This window comes from Rhamphochromis longiceps, linkage group LG7 (genome assembly GCF_057381845.1).
Source record: "Rhamphochromis longiceps isolate RC_006_pf linkage group LG7, R_longiceps_female_GT1.1, whole genome shotgun sequence".
Lineage (NCBI taxonomy): Eukaryota > Metazoa > Chordata > Actinopteri > Cichliformes > Cichlidae > Rhamphochromis > Rhamphochromis longiceps.
The window spans coordinates 12,697,824-12,714,894 of NC_140563.1; the positions used below are offsets into that span (position 1 = coordinate 12,697,824).

General features: G+C 40.9%; 1 protein-coding gene across 6 annotated transcripts; it reads right to left on the reverse strand.

The window, feature by feature from the left end:
- Nucleotides 1–1,857: 1,857 nt before the first annotated feature.
- On the reverse strand, nt 1,858–12,949 carry tpm1 (tropomyosin 1 (alpha)). 6 transcript variants are annotated; one of them, XM_085412212.1, is made up of 10 exons: nt 12,691–12,945; nt 11,872–11,997; nt 8,339–8,472; nt 7,965–8,082; nt 7,584–7,654; nt 6,774–6,849; nt 6,514–6,576; nt 6,334–6,403; nt 5,632–5,710; nt 3,802–4,628 (listed from the first exon to the last, which is right to left on the reverse strand). In XM_085412212.1, the coding sequence occupies exons 1-10, from the start codon at nt 12,802–12,804 to the stop codon at nt 4,625–4,627; spliced, it is 855 nt and encodes a 284-aa protein (XP_085268338.1). In that variant the 5' UTR covers nt 12,805–12,945; the 3' UTR covers nt 3,802–4,624. The 6 variants fall into 6 exon arrangements, with proteins under 6 accessions (XP_085268340.1, XP_085268343.1, XP_085268338.1 ...); XM_085412214.1 differs by lacking the exons at nt 3,802–4,628; nt 5,632–5,710 and adding an exon at nt 1,858–2,718 and having other exon boundaries at nt 12,691–12,949; XM_085412215.1 differs by lacking the exons at nt 11,872–11,997; nt 12,691–12,945 and adding an exon at nt 10,026–10,182.
- Nucleotides 12,950–17,071: the final 4,122 nt, after the last annotated feature.

Below are 17,071 nucleotides of genomic sequence, written 5' to 3' on the forward strand. Positions count from 1 at the left end.
GCTAACCAGCTAATATTGGTTTGGCAGTTTTGAAAAGCTGATGCTGACCAAACTTCAGGTTTGTGCAACCGCATTGAGAATAAACTCTGGCTCTCTTTCTCTCTCACCCACACACAGACCCTTATCTTTCCACTGCTGTAGCAGCAAAGGAATGTCAGTGGGCTTGCCAGTTATTTAACTGCTGCAAGCACAGTGTTCTGTGCCAACATAAACTAGTGACTAATATATTAATTGTACTGTATGTGCATATAGTACGTGAAAGTTAATTTTATTTTTCAACTTTAACTTCACTGATATCTATCAAGTAAAGTGAAGTACTTCGCATACTATATAGTACACTCACCAGCCACTTTGTTAGGTACTTATGTTCAACTGCTTAACACCAAAAGTTAAGTCACATAGCAGCAATTTACTGCATTTAGACATACAGATATGATGAAAAGGCTGCCTGCTTAAGTTAATATCAAACATCAGAATGGGTTTCACAGTGATTTAAGTGAATTTGAACGTGGCATGGTTGTTGGTGCCAGATGTGCTAGTCTGAATATTTCCAAAACTACCAAACTACTGGGGTTTTCCCACACAACTATCTCTAGGGCTTTCCGAAAATGGGCCAAAAATGAGAAAAGATCCAGTAAGCTGCAGTTCTCTGAGTGAAAATGCCTTTGTTTATGTCAGAGGTCAGAGGCCAATGGCCTGGCTACTTTGAGCTGATAGGAAGCCAACAGTAATTCAAATAACTAATTGTTACAGCCAAGGTATGCAGACGAGTATCTCTGAATATACATCACGCTGAATCTCGAAGCAGATGGGCTACAGCAGCAGAAGACCAGATTGGATGCCACTTCCGTCAGTCTCACCAAAACTGGACAATAGAAGATTGGAAAAATATTACCTGGTCTTGATTTCTGCTGTAATAGAACAATAACAGGAAAGCATGATTCTATCCTTCCTTGTATCAGCAGTTCAGTCTTGGGTTGTTGGTGTAATGGTGTGGGGAATATTTTCTTGGTACACTATGGGCTCCTTAATATCAACTGAGCATCATTTAAATGCCGCAATATTGTTGCCGACCATGTCCCTCCATTTATGACCACAGTGTACTCATCTTCTGATGACTGGTTCCAGGAGGACAAAGCTCCTTGTCACAATATTCAAATCCTCTCAAACTGGTTTCTTGAACATGATAATGTACTCAAATGGCATTCACAGTCACCAGATCTCAGTCCAATAGAGCACCCTTGGGATGGCAGATTCTCATAATGGATGTGCAGCCAATAAATCTACAACAACTGTGTGATGCTATCATGGGATCATGGACCAAAATCTCTTAACCGACAACAAATGCTGTTTCCAGCATCTTGTTGAGTCTATGCCATGAAGAATTAAGGCAAAAGAGTATCCAACCCAGTACTAGCACAGTGTACCTATAAAGTGTCCAGTGAGTGTATATCTGATGTTTTATTGTAAAATTATTATAGTTTGTTGGATCAATTATTTAGAAGATTTCAGAGGGTAAATGACTGAACTGAACAAATATAGTAGCTGTTTTGGGTGAGCTGGAGTGAACCAAAGAAACACATTACAATGCTTTTGAACAGATGGCAGTCAAACTGAGGCCCAAGGAAAAGAAACAAGAGAGAGAAGTTTTGAAAATGCTGCAAAATTAATAGATTTATTTAATTTTTAGCTATTTGAAAAATGTAATACATTTTACATATGGAAAGATAAAATAAAATCTATTAAATAAGCTTTCTCTTTTCTTTTGCACTGCAATCAAGCTTCATTCAACTACAGGTCACCTCTGACGAACAAAACAAAAAGTCTACGTATGTACCACAAACAAAGTTACAAAACTTTCAAAACATGCTTTTATTTATATTTATATTTTTTACATTTTAGATATGATGACACTTGAGACGTCTACATTAAAACAATGCTAGAACAAAGCACTACCGGTACACCAAAAATCATACTATACAGACAAAATGAAACAATTTTGAACCTTGGTTTTAAACAACAACAACAAAAAGGGCTGAAGTCTTGTGCCATTTCTTTAACATTACAGTAGCACCAGTATACATACTGACAGTGACTGTCAGGGTATACATACACTTGTGATGACTTTCATGTGTATATTCACTGGGGTGCAATGACTCTTTTTTAACATAGTTTGTTGTATGAATAATGCTGAGGTTTTACTAAGTGCAAAATTTCTCCACTTTGTCCTTTGGTATGTGCATGATCAAGGCAGAATGCTACGTACCAGATCAGCTTAAATGCAGTTGTAGAAAACAATCTTGTAACCAATGGTACTTGGTCAATGGTCATTTCACCAGATGACTTGTCAAAAAAAAAAATCAAGGATTGCAAAAGGCAAAGATAAAAACTGGCTTGCGAAAACAACCGTGTTTCTCAGTTTAGGCTTCATGAGAGGGAATGGTTAAGCGTTACTTCCCCTTTGAGTTCTGCTGAAGGCAGAACGATGCAATAAGAATAGCATCTGGCTGTTTGTTCTCCACCATTGGCAAGGTACGAGAAGAAGGGGTTTACAGTAAGCAAGGTGCAAATACATAAAGCCAAAACCACAGTGTATGTGTGTGTGAGGGGCAAGGGGAGGGGTCAGACCGTGCTTTCACAAATTATTCAGTTCCATTAGAGTCTGGTCCAGCATCTGGTGCATTTCGAGGTTCTCTTCTTTAGCTTGTGATACTTTCTCTGTTAGAACAATCAAAATGAAAACATTTTAATGTCACACAAGCACACACAAGTGAGTCAGCTGGTTAGCTTGTATTAATAATCAAGCTGGCTACATTGTTCAGGTCAGTTGGTAAATCTGAGTGCTTTTTAACCCGACCTGCACAGCACTGACAGCAAACAGAAACACACAGAATAGCAAGCAGTCATGCAGATTACAAATACACTGCAACTGACACAGAACACACAGCAACAGTATACAGGTAGATTATTATAGTGTTGGTTATAACAGTTTATTAATGCCAAACTAAAGGTTAGAAAATTATATGTAAAGATAATCCCTGATTTTTACGGTTTCAAATACACTTCCACCAGCAGCGACACAGACACATCGAGCAGCACAGGCATCGTACTCGGGCAATGCAAACGGAAGAGCTTTGGAGCTTACGCTGGATCCGATTGTCATACGCACACCGAAAGCAAAACCGCAGTGAACGGAACAAACACATGAACAAGTTAGTCCTCATTCAAGGCCACGCGAAGTTCATTAGAGAGAAGGCGGTTTTTCTCAAGTTGATGGTAGAGGCGATCTTTGCAGTCAGAAAGCAAGTTGAAAAAACAGAGAGAATAGGAAATCAGAGGAAAACAGGAAAAGAGAAAGTGGAATACCCTTTGACATCTACCTTCTCTAGAAAGGAGCACCGAGAGATTGGTTTAATCTTTGTAAAAGATCTAAATAGCCATAATAATAGATGATATTACAAAATAAAGTATTTTGATGGTTCCTGCTTTTTCTTTTTGTCTGCAAGAGGCGAGCCAGGGCTGTGCATAGAATAAGAAACAGAAGATAGAGCATTGTGACAAAAAAAGAGCCAAAGATCTAAATCCTAAAATGGAACCATTTAAGTTGAAAAATGAAGAAACAGAAAAATAAATCATGAATTCAATCACTACTCTGTCTTGATTATTCACTCAGTTTCCTGTAAGTATCTTTAATGTGGCTGCTAAACCTCAGCCAGTCTTTAGGCCAAATTTGGTTTCATGCTCACTCCTGTTAATCTTGATCTCTCACAATTTATGGCAATGACTTTAATACAAAGAGTCTGAATGTGTCATGGTGTATTTATTTAAATATATGACAAGATACCATATATCATACAAAGCCTGTTTGTCATAATCACTGATGTCAGTCAGTTTCATCCAATATTTCATCGTCAGATGAGGTTCCACAACTCTTACATACTGTTCTGCACGCCAACCATTACTCTACGTTGCCACAGTCTTGCTGATAACAGCCCAACACCAATTACCACCAGCTCAAACATCCTTCCTGCCAATTACTCCCATCACAATACTACATGTTCAAAAGTGCTTGCATGCATCAGTCAACTAGACTCAGATTTCAGTCAAGTATCTACAGATGCTGGAGGTTTCTGTGCTTTCAGTATTGCTGTGATATTCCTATTATATCAGCTTCACAGAAAAGAAAAACTTTGGACGAAGAAGAAAATGAGCATCGACTGAAATCCATAAAACTACACCAAGGAAGAGTGAGGACCTAGTGGTTTGTTGAGATGCAAGAAAAGAAAAAAAAAGAGAAAATGATTCAATAGCATAACTTAAAATCAAGGCTTCCTGGTTTTATTAGAGCCAGTGAAAAATAAATATGAATGAAAAATAAAAAGGACAGAGAAAAGAGATACAGCTTTACATAGAAGGAAGGACGTTTATTTTTTTTACACAACGCAGAAAGATTCTAGGATTCTGTACAAGTGATGGGATGCAAGTAATGTTGACATGAAGACATGAGGGGGAAAGGGAAGCAAAGACAGAGAGGGAAGGGGGGGGGGAAATGGAGAAAAGGCTGGAGAGAGCAGACAGATGCTGCTCAGCCGGCAGGAGGCGTCTTTGATGAGGTGTAAACAATTTATCTGTGTGGAAGAGAAGAAGTAGAGTGAACCTGGGGGGAGCAGGAGGGGGACCTACGGAAATGTAAAATGCCAACCAAAATACACCAGACACACGGGAGTCACGGAAGGGCACCACAAAAACCACAATGCACAGTATAAATGCATCCTGTGCATTGGAAAACACTTGCAAACACACACACACACTGAAGGGTTGGGGCAAGTCCTTCCTGTGATTACATCAACACCTTCCTGCTACATCACGAGGTGCAGCGCTCAACTGACAGACAGTTGTGGCTCTCATCTTTACACACTGGGAATTTTACTTAGGAAAAACTGTGGGCTCAGCCACACTGGTGCTACGCTATGGCCTCTTCTCCTCACCTGGTATATTGACATAGCAAAGGAGGCTATCACAAACACATGTGTGGGCCTTTCTTCTCAACGGAAGTAGACCATATTAGTAGAAATGGGGACACTACATGTAACCATGAGGATCAGCATGTAAACCAGTTTCAGTGAAAAAAAAAATCATTATTGCAGTTTTTGTCAATCAACAGCTTGCATGCATTGCTTAAGAAGTGAAAATGTCCAACGATATTACAATGGGCATTTGAACATAAACTCATAAAAGAATCTAAATATTATCATGCTGCGTTCTGCTCATGCATGAACTGACTTCATTCGTTTTTTTCTGTACTCTCAAATGTCAAAGATACTGACACAAAAGGCATACAGTATCATCATAAGGACACAATTAAAGACAGGATTATCTATTACAGGAGCAGCTCAAGTACAGAGGGAACAAATTTCTGTTTTAAGACTTGAAACTTTATATATAAGACTATATATAAAAAAGGAATTTTAGTATAGATGAGATGTTTAGTTCTAGTGAGCATGTAAAATAATAAATGAGGGAGACAAAAGAGGTGAGACATTTGATGTGTAGGTAACACAGGTGCAGGCCAGAGGCGAGAGAGGGGGCATGATGGTGGAAACAAGCAGGTACGGCAAGTAGAAAAATTACATGGAAGTCATGTCGTTGAGGGCGTGGTCCAGCTCCTCGCTGATGGCCTTGTACTTCAGTTTCTGGGCATACAACTCATCTATTGGTGGGCCAGGAGTGAAAGGTTCATGTTGGGGGTGGGGCGGGAGGTAGGGCGGTGATTGAAAGCAAAAGGTGGAGGAGGAACATGACACAAGGAGGTGGAAGGTGAAGCATCCAGACCATTTGCAGGACAGGGAAGGAAAAAAAAACATGGAGAGAGGACAGAAAAACGAGGGGGGGAAAAAGGAAACAAAGTTACACCAGAAAGACAGAGTGGATGTGCAGCAGATCTAAGGTTAGATTCTTCAGCACCATTGAGAAATGGGCTGTATTTCACTGCAATGTGGTGCTTATAAGACTAAATCAACACCTAAGCCTGATATCGCTGCTTAACTTTAAAACCACCCATTCCTAACTGGAACTGAAAAAAGCAACCAACTAAATGTAATAGTGAAAGAATAAGAAGTACCAAAATAGAAATAAGATGCTGTCTGAAAAAAAAAGAGAAGATGAAACAGGATAGAGTTCAAAAAGAAATGTGAAAAAGGGACCTAGGAGATTTTTTGAAACACTTACCCAAAACACTTCCAATGATACAATAAACATTGGAAAAATAATCATAGTAGCATTCTGAGTTTGGAGGCAGAAAAGCAAGCAAACAAAAAACCCCAAAAAGCATACCTTCCAGGTCATCAATGGTCTTCTCAAGCTTGGCTACTGATCTCTCAGCGAACTCAGCACGAGTCTCAGCCTGCATTACAGAGACAGATTCAGAAGTCAGTCCAACACTTGATGTGGAAACTTGTGTAAATTATCCTGGTGTGAGTCTAAAACACCAGATGGGGCATTGTGAAACTGTACCTCCTTCAGCTTGTCAGTGAGGACCTTGATCTCCTCCTCATACTTGTCCTCCTTCTGTGAGTACTGTGGGTCAAAAGCAACAACAGCTATAAGGAATCGCAAACATGTGCGTTGAGATAAATACTTTCACTGCATTTATAGAAATGAGTTTTAAAAAAAAAAACAGAAGTGAAGAGGCTCTTCTGCGCCCCATCCATCAAGTCTGCAGGGGAGCTGCAAGGGTTTGACAGCATGCAGTCGCCCGGAAGGATGGCACGTACCTTCTCAGCCTGTGCCTCCAGTGACTTCAGGTTGTTGGTCACAGTTTTCAACTCTTCCTCAAGCTCAGAGCATTTGCTGGTGTTTTAGGGGATAAAGTTGCCAAGGACGAGTAGGAAAAAGGAGGGAGACGACGATGGACAGATCCGAAGGTAGACACAAATAAAAAGGTGGAGGGAAAAAGAAGAAAGGAGGGGGAGAGGAAACAAAATAATAAATAAAAACTACAGGGTTTTAACAAGGAGGGAACGCCAAGTACCTCAAAAGTGCCTTAACAGAGCAGGAATGTGAGAAAACACAGTAGCAGTGTGTTTTTTATCTGTTTGGATTGAAATATCATACTTTTCTGTGGTGTTATTCTTGCACAGCCCCTGCCATGTTAGGCATGAAACAGTCTAATTGCACTTGGAATTAAAGAGCACAATGAAGGAGAGGAGCAAGCACAGCAAGCAAAGCAGTGAGAAGAGCCACTCAGAGATACAAGTGTGTTATGCTTTCTGTTTGCAGTACCTGTATGACTGTGGAGTCTAGTGATTTCATGCTTTGCTCCAAAACCCTTAGCTCATCCTCCACTCTTCGAGCACGCCTGTTAGTGGGTGTGGCGCGCATGTGCAAGCCAAAACCATTCAAACCACGAGGGGCATGCAAATAATCAGCACATACAGTAAGAACACAGGGCACACTGTTCAAATGGAAACAACTACTAGACTTTTAAGTGTTAGCGCTCGAAGCTTCCTGAGTATTTCAATTCCAGCATACGTGCAAGTTTAAGCAAAGATTTTGTGTGTGAAAAAAAAGGCAAAAGGACTTACCCTTCTGACAGCTCAGCGCGCTCCTCTGTACGCTCCAGATCACCCTCAATGATGACCAGTTTACGGGCAACCTTTTGGTGTAGCACAACAACGTTTTTAGAAAAAAGAACCATGAAATGACTGTGAGAAAGTTAGCACTGGGTTACATCCAGCCCAGAGTGTTTCACCCGCTTACGATTATTCTTGCAACTCCAATTCTGGTGAATTATAAACAAGGTTTAAAGGATACAGGACATATTATAAACTTTCCAGTGAAAATTCAAGTGTTATAACTGGGTAAAAACAAGTTTAACAGAATGAAGAGCTCAGGGTTGTTATAACTGAATTAACGTCTGTTGCAGAGCTATCAATTTCAAAGCTAAATGCTTAAAAAAAACTCGCCTCCTCATATTTGCGGTCAGCCTCCTCAGCGATGTGTTTGGCCTCTTTCAGCTGGATCTCCTGCAGCTCCATCTTCTCCTCGTCCTTCATGGCCCTGTTCTCAATGACCTTCATGCCTCTGTGTGCGGGAACAGTCAAAGAATGTTAAGAATTAAGTGGTGAGACCTGACAGACTTCCTGCAGTTTTCCCTGAGGACCCATATGTGGTTAAATAGTAGTGCTGGCAAGTAAATCTTTAATGTGCTCCTAAGGTGAATACCTAAATGTTTTCCGATATTAAAAAAGAGCAGAGGCACTTCTACAAAGGAGTGGAAACATGTTCACATGGCCTGTTTACCTCCCTGTCTGAGCCTGAGCTGCCTCACAAAACTCACCTCTCACTCTCATCAGCAGCCTTCTCAGCCTCCTCCAGCTTGGTCAGAGCAGTAGCCAGACGCTCCTGAGCACGATCCAACTCCTCCTCAACCAGCTGGATACGTCTGTTAAGGGAAGCGACCTCTCCCTCAGCCTAAGGAAAGAAGAAACATCATGTCGGGAGATTGTTTTTGCAGGTATGCTCAACAAATCAGTCACATATAGCACAACAAGAAAGTCGGTCCAAAGAAAGCAACCGGTGAATGTATTTGTTTATTAGAGTAGGTGTCGCCACCATTGTTTTTATGCCCACTGAGAGAGTGTAATCGTGGTTGTTCTGAAGTGTTATCTGTGAGCCACCTGTTGGGAAAAGCCCTCCCACCAGGCCTACTCCTCATTGACTATGTATAATGATAATTTCCCCAAACTAACATAAGGCTGAATGCCGCGCCTCATTACTGAGCTCCCCTGAGAGGACATTAACAAGGCTCAAGTCAAAAGGGCCTGGCACAATTAATGAATTCTGAAAATGACTGCTTGCATTGTACAGCTACAAAGTAGGCTCCCTGGGGTTTGAAACATTTAAGTGTAATTTATCTGGTCATCAGTGTAAGCTATGGAATCTGTGTTAAATGAGGTGGTATCTTTGCAGAAAAGCTGATATACACGAGCACACATTGAAAAAAAGGTGGGTCTTTTTATGATTATTCAAACGTGTAGCTACTTCTGCTTTCTGACACTGCTCAGCAGGGATCAAGACCTGCACTGGTGTCACTGAAAAGCGGATATTCGGCAGAAGCCTGCACACGAGGCAAAAGTCTTTTCAGAAGCTTTCCCCTGCAGCCTTAGGTTAAAGTGTGCAGCGCTGGGCCAGAATGCACTGGATGTTTTTAAAGCACGATGAGGAAGTTTCTAATGACCTATAAACCCATTAGTGGTCACTACTATTTCTAATACATTACAGTTTGTCAACATTAATTACAAGCTGTTACACTAAGCCTGAGATTAACTCTGACTGCTGCGAGCCTGTGCACTAAGATTTATTTCCCGTATAGATAACTACCGCTATGTTCTGTTGCTCGTTGCTGTGAAACTATATTGTCCTTATAAGGGCAAGTCAAAGAGCATAAGCTGACAGAGCACACTGGCACCTTCAAATGTTGCCACAGTGGTAGTTTCCTGGTTGCTGAAAATACTTTATTCAAATGTGTGGCCTGCTCCTGGTTGGGCTGGAGCAATGAATTAAAGGATCGCAATATATATATATATATATATATATATATATATATATATATATATATATATATATATATATATATATAACAGTCAGGTTTACCGGTAAAGGAAATGCAAGTGAACTCGTTTAAGGAGATGAGACAATACAATGACACAAAGTGCCACAGTTGCTGCTGAGCCAACAGGGCATCAGCGGCCTAACGTTGCCAATTAGAGGCGCTTATCCAGGAGCAGCGGGCTATCAAAGCTTCATCTGAGACTTGCGGTGGCACACGGAGAGCCAAGTAAAAGCTCAGCTTCCAGCACTGGGGTGGGTCAAGAGCAATCCCGCTATCTCACTGTGTATCAATTCAAACTATGGCCCTACATGAACTCTACACAAGTGCACAGGAAATGATACAGAGAGAGAGAGACAAAAAGGAGGCAATTGTGCGCTCGCAGGTAGGCTCTAAGCGCGGTAAACATGCTTACTTGTTCCCTGGCTTTCCTGTGCGCAAGCAACTCCTTCTGTAATCTCTCGGCTCTGTCTTCAGCACCGTCTGCCTGCTCTTGTAAGGATTTGATCTTTCGTTTCACTGCATCCAGCGATGTCACTCCTGCCATTGTTTATGTACCGTTGTATATACTTAGATATATAATATAAAAAACAGGACTACACTTTTGCGCTGCAGCACAGTTTCCGAGAATTTCACCAGGAACGAGGTGACGTCCTTGGTTGTGCAGAGGGCTGCGTGAAGAGAGGCGAAAGAGTGCGCAAGCCTTCTGGAGACGCACTGTGCAGTGAATGTATTTACCAGGAAGTACGGTGATTTCAAACGAAGCATGAAAAAATAACCGGTATCCTGCGGGGTTGTACAAAACTTTAGACCGCGATAACATGCTGCACTGCCACTATAAAATAATAAAATGTAATAAAATGTAAAAGATACAAAATACCAATGCTGTTTAATGACGTGAACACACCCAGACCCACACACAACGGAGCGTACTCGTAGCGTACACTGTGCTACAGCCCCCTCTGCGGGTCAGCCGCGAGCAGTACATACGTGGCAGTGAAATGTTTTGGAGAGTGCAGGACATTCAATAAGTCTTCACTGGCTACAGTAATTACAGGCTGCCGTTGAAACTTTGCAAATATCACGGAACAGCCAATCCTAAAATATGTAAGGGAAAAACAAGTCCATAAAACACAAGTAGTAGTTAAAGTTACTCGAACAACCCACAAACTATCTGGTAAATATATTTTTCTTTTGGGGTGGGGTGGGGGGGCACCACAATACGCTTTCTATAGGGAATGAAATGTCCAATCAAATACGAGCTGAGAAGACTCAATTACTCAATTGACTTTTGACCCACTTTGGCCTAACCACCCACCTACCCCCTACTTTGAGATCCAATTAAAAGATTATTACAGCTTGTTTCCCCTCTGCAACCGGATTCGTCTGATTGAGTTTTATAAGCAAACGTCTCTATCTGCCGAACTTGATGTTGGCCGTCACCTCTTGTCATTCGAGGGACCCCTGTCGTAAAAACCTAACTTTATGAGGCCATTAAGATGACAAAATCTAAATTCTTTACATAATTTATTTTATTTATTTATTTCTTTTTGTCACGCATTTATTACCAAGGGGATAAAACAGTGGGGCAACAAAACAAAGTTTTCTTCTTCTTTTTTAAAGAACTTTTTATTCAATCGAGAAAAAAAAATGCTGCAGCTTTCTTTTCCTTTCTTTTTTCCTTTTTAATTTGTGTGCTGCCCAAGACTTTTTGATAGGGAACCGTTTTTTCCTTTGGTCAGCAAAGAGCGCAGCACGCAGATGTGAGCTCTATCTTGACCATATATAGCAGTGGGCTATATTTATCTAGGCGCTTGAGCTTTTTGGGAAGGCTGTGAGTTCAGTCTGCATGACTTATCGCTCTGAAAAGACCTAAAAGGCGGAGATCACGGTCCACAAACACGAGAGATTGTTACAAATTTGTACAGAAATACCGACGAGGCTCCAGGGGAGGATGAACTGAGTTTAAAAATAGATGTTTTGAAAGTGCTATATTTGAACAATTAAACCGACTTTCTTTGGACTGTGATTGTGCGTGTGACAATTCAAGAAACGACAGTTCCAACTACGGGTCTAAATGGTTGATTAAAAACAAACAAACAAACAAATAAATAAAAGTTTGTAGTGTATCAGCTTTGGGGAAAAACCCATCCACAGATTGGAGCAGTGGTGGTGAACTGTCGCTTCCCTCAGAGGTGGCAGAATGAAGATGTGGGGTAGCGTGTAGGAATGGTGCCATTGTAAATCCCTTCCTTACTTACATCGGTGGCTTTCTTCTCAGCCAGCTCAAGTTTCTCCTGGGCATCTTTAAGAGCCTCGGAGTACTTGTCCAACTCATCCTCAGTTCCCTTCAGTTTCTTCTGCAGAGCTACCAAATCGTCCTCAAGCTGAGTTTCAGTGCAGGACAGTTTCAGGGGTGATCAGCGGAGGGTCGGAGTTGCGTGAGCGCGCACAGGCGCAAAAGCGCATACACACAGAGAAGAGAGAGAGACAGGGGACAGCACACGGAAAAGAAAGAGACAGGAGAAAAGTTAGGGAAGCCCATGCACTTCAGGATCAGATACCTTGGTGGCGACCTCCTCAGCAGTCAGCAGCTTTTCTTCAGCTGTTTGGAACTCCTCGAGCACTTTATCTCTTTCGTCCTCAGTTATACGCAATTTCTTTTCCATCTCTCTTATATCGTCCTCTAACTTCACATGCATATGAACAAATTATACAGTTAAACAGAATATAACAGAAACATGCAGTTTTCAACGATCAAGTGACATTTCTCTTAAATTGACTTAATCAAAAATGATTTCTGGGTTATATGGTTTATGGATTACATCAACAGTTGCTAAAACAGTGGAGAGGATGATTTCTTTTTTATCATTCTTCAAAAATGACATTAAAAATGCAAAAAAATGTTTAAAGGATGGATTATTCTTAATTTTAATCCTTAACTGGGATTATCCATGAAAATAATTAATCCGTTTTAAGGAGGCGGTCCATTTAAACTGGTATTCCTGCATTTTTACTGCATCTTTCGGGTTTTCCCACAAAAGGAAGAAGGACAAAAAAAAAAAAAAAAAACAGCCGACCTGTTTGCTTCTGTCCTCTGCTGCTTTCTTGTCTGACTCGGCCTGCTCAGCTCTGTCCAAGGCATTCTCCTTGTCGAGCTTGAGCATCTGCATCTTCTTCTTAATGGCATCCATGGCTGCTTAGTGTTGTTCGGCGGCACCGACAAAACGTCCAACGGAAAACCAAGGATAGAGTGGGAGAGGGGCTGGGGCGTCTGTGCCTAACTGAACGCTAAGCTGGAGTGCAGGCTCTGCCTGACTTTGCACTGTCAAATATGTACTTTCAAGGTGGTGGTGGTGGGGGAGTGACTGGATTCCTTTGGACATCCAATACTTTTTGGGAGGAGGCGTGTGTGGGTGCTCCGGCGTTTTTTTAAGGATCTGCTTGGCTATTCGTTGCTCCTATACATCTGAGACGCCTTTATATGGGGTGTGACGAGTATGGGTATGCTCCCACGGAAAGGGTTCCTGCCATTTAATGTCAGAGAAGATGCAGAAAAAGACTGTTTACGTTTGCGTTAACGCCCCGGTCACCCATTTAAAAGCAACATGCAGCCTCTGTCTCTGAATTGAGTGGCCTGCACTTTCCCAAAGTTTCTGAAAGTTGGCATATGTTTAATTTGCAAGGAAATTACGTTTTCTGGCCTTATTTCACAGTGGCAGTGCCTTCCTGTTTTCCTGCATCTCTTCTTACTTTGGAAAAGCTGGGAGAGGGACCAGAGCCAGCTGCAGAACAAGCTTTTGTCACCGTGTAGTCTATGGTAGCTCTTTATCTCTGCCTGAGTGTGTTTGGGTGGCTGAGTGTAAGTTCGCTTGGAATATGCTGTAGTGGCTCTCTGTGATATGAGATGCTTTTGGTTAGCCACGCAAGCCCTAGAGGCATTGTTCACAGTCCAGGGGGCTCAACAGAGGGAAGTGTTTACCTGATAATGTATCAGATATCCCTCATGTAAACCGTTGATGTGTCATTTGTCTGGCATCACAGCATCCTGGCAGCTTTGTACTTCAATAAGAGCGGCTAAGTCACTGATTGGCTTGTGATTTGTGAAATGTTTACTGTTTTAAAAACTAATGAAGAAGACAATTTCACATCATATTGCATATTTATTACTAGCCTTACTAAATTTAAGCAATTATTATTCAATGCGATTATAACAATATGCCTAACAGAAATTATATCAAGTAATGATCCCTCTGCAGTAACTTAGTGAAAAGTCAAAGCACACTACGGTGACTGAGGACACTCCAAGTGTCTTTTAGTCTTCTCAAGGATATTTTTAGGATCGACTTTTCTTCCATGCACCTGCCTTAGTCTGTAATGGATCCAAGACACTGTGCCAAGAGTGGAAGGTCTAAAGGCATTAGATATGTCTCTTAAAATAATCGCTGTCTTGCTCAGGCTTTGGCCTGTTTTATAGAATATTGTTGCTATGCTTAGCAGACTGAATAAAAGAAATAATTACATAATAAGGAGCAAATTATGATTTTTACAGTGCCAGAGAAAGATGAGACTTCTTATCCTATTGATTTATTTGTCTCTTTCCAATTTAGCCATTAGTGGTTGTTTTTTTGTTTGTTTGTTTTACATTTGACTGTCATGAGCCCTAAAAGAAAATGCATTTTGCTAATCTGGGGACAGCCTTTGTTTTCTAATTATTAATGGCAATGAAAGACACTGTTTACAGAGTTTGTGTCTAATTGCTTTTCTCTCACACTAAAATCAAAGCTCTGGAAAGCTTTTCTCTATAAATAAGGAAGTCTGCAAGGTTGCTGAAGAGGTCTTTCTTGAGTCTTGCATGACTGACTTAGTAAATTAAGCCACTTCATTTATTTAACGCTTTGAGTGTTCAGTCCTTTTTTTGTTTGTTTGTTGCCATATCGTTCACAGTATTGTGGATGTTTCTGGTTACAATACCTATGCACAGTTTGCCATTTATGTTTTCAGTAATGTATAATTTATAGTGCACTGCTGGTTGTTCTTGATTTGGAATTCCATATTCATTATCTTAAACAGTATTTCCAGTTAAAAGGCATGCCAGAGTTCCTGTAGCACCCCTGGAATGAAAATAAGCTCCTTTTATCATGTTTTACTGTAAATCGTTGGCACATTAAGAATGTCCCAGGGCCTAATATGTTTATTTTGAATGAAATCCAGATATTAGTGAAAACCTGCCGAGCTCCAAGTTGCATTCCACTGGAAAATTAAAGGTACTCTCACAGCTGAAGGTAACACTTAAGTTTTCTTTCATTTTTACAAATGAGAAGGCAATAACAAACTCTTTCAGTATTTGAGGCTTAAGGCATTTAAGAAAGCCACCACATGGAAAAAGTGTTTTTTTTTTCAAGGCTGCAGAATGAAAAAAAGAAAAGAAAAAGAAAAGATCTAGACATGTAATTTTGAGCTCTTTGAAAGAAAAGAAAAAACTCGGTCTCTGAAGCCCATTAAAGCTGCCAACCTTAAATAAGTCTAAGCCTACGTCCTACAATATGCAGCATTGAAGCTGGGATTTAAAGATAAATGCTTTCTTGGGACTTACTTGTTGGAACATTATAAATAACTTCACTCTTATTATGCAGTCTTCTCCCACAAAGCTTTGCCGCATCAGTAAAGAATTTCTTGTGTTGAAAACAGTAAATACTCATTTAAAGGCCATGAATATTCTTAACAATTATCCTTAGAGGTGGAAACAACTGAGGGGAATACAGTCAAGGAAGAATTCCGTCCTACTGTGAGTTGAAAACACAGACTTGCAATCAGACAACTGTTGCCTATTTTCTGGACAGGTCTGGGATACTCTGTCATGTTGGACTTCTGATTGTCTCCCCGTATCATGATTTGGTCTGCAGGAGGGGACAGCTGAGTGAGACAGGTGGGGCTATCGTCATATTCAAATTCAAATCAGTGAAAGCTTTTGCAGCTCACATGTTTATAAATAAGGGTTTAAAAAAGGATGCCATACATAATCGAATTAGAGCATGTTAAACACATAAATATAGACGCAAAAAGGTCAAAAGCTGGTAGAAAGAAAGTCTTTCAATTACGGACCGTTTGTGATCCTCCCGAATTTAAATGACACAAAGCAGCCATTTGGAGCTGCTTTATAATATTGTAACACTGTAATAGTTAATCTGTTAGTCCTACAATGACAGCCCACTCTGTATGTGGAATGTCCGGTTCTCCTCAGCTGACGCTCTGGGAGTAGCCGAGCTTTACTTGGCCGCTGTGCCTGAACCCATGTTTGCATAAGAAGACACTTGGGAGAGATATTCAGGGTCTAGTCATGGCTTAAATGTTACTACATTAGAGAAAGGATCCATTTGCTTCTGTTCTGTTTATTGTGTTGTGTGCATTTACAAAGGTTATTGGATGCAAAGACTGGAAGTTCTTCCAGGAAAACACTTAAAAACTTTCCTGAGGTTTTGCCATATGCTTTGAAACCACAAGCCAACTTGTGAGTGATTATTTTCTAATGATGCACGGTATTACTGATTGCACCGATACACAGCAGTGAACGTTTCAAGGGCGGTTCTCCTCCATGTTGAGTGCATGGCTGCTGAGTGAAGTACAGTGATTGCAGACCCCTCGTCAAATACCATCTTAAGGTTTCTGCAGACATCATCCAGATATATATAGAGAGAAAACTTCTTGGCCCTTTGGGACGGTACCCCCGTGATAGATAGCTCCATGCAGGGGCATTTAGCATAGCAAAAACTGAGATGGGGTTCTGGGAGGGTGCAACTTAAGATGTAACCCAAGCCCAGCCCATGCCCTACTGATGATTGGTTTATCCACAGTAATGTTCCACTGACATATACTGGTAGTCGTAAGACTTGAACTGGTTTATTATTGAGCACAGGTGGACATCTAACCATGTGGACATCCAACCATGGCACAGAGACAGCTACAGTATTTAACTTGATGGATAGTTGCAATAAGGCTGTGACACTTTGAGTCACTCCTTTTTGTGTGGTGATAAATCTGTCATTAAGGGTGTAAATCACACCGGCACGTTCCTTGTTCTGTTTTAATCCCAGCAAACCTATTGTTTAAATGACAAACACTGAAAGTACAGTATGAGCTGATCAGAATTCACAGTTTTCGCCAAAGGCAAATTCCTTTGGTATGAAGGTCAACCTAATTCAGCTGCAGGTGTTCCACTGAAGATGGGTAGCTTTCTTCCAGTGCCAAGATTTTGCTACAGCACAAGTAGGTGCTGTTAAAAGAAAGGATCTGTCATCCCACAGGCTGTGGAAAGAAAATCCTCTTACAGTCCACGAATGAGACACAAACCTTTCAGTTTTATAAAAAACACATATGTCTATGATGCTCCCTGGGAGTCCTGAAATAAATTTCTAAATGCATTTTTGAAATTCATAATCGGTCAAAGCTGAGATTTAAAGC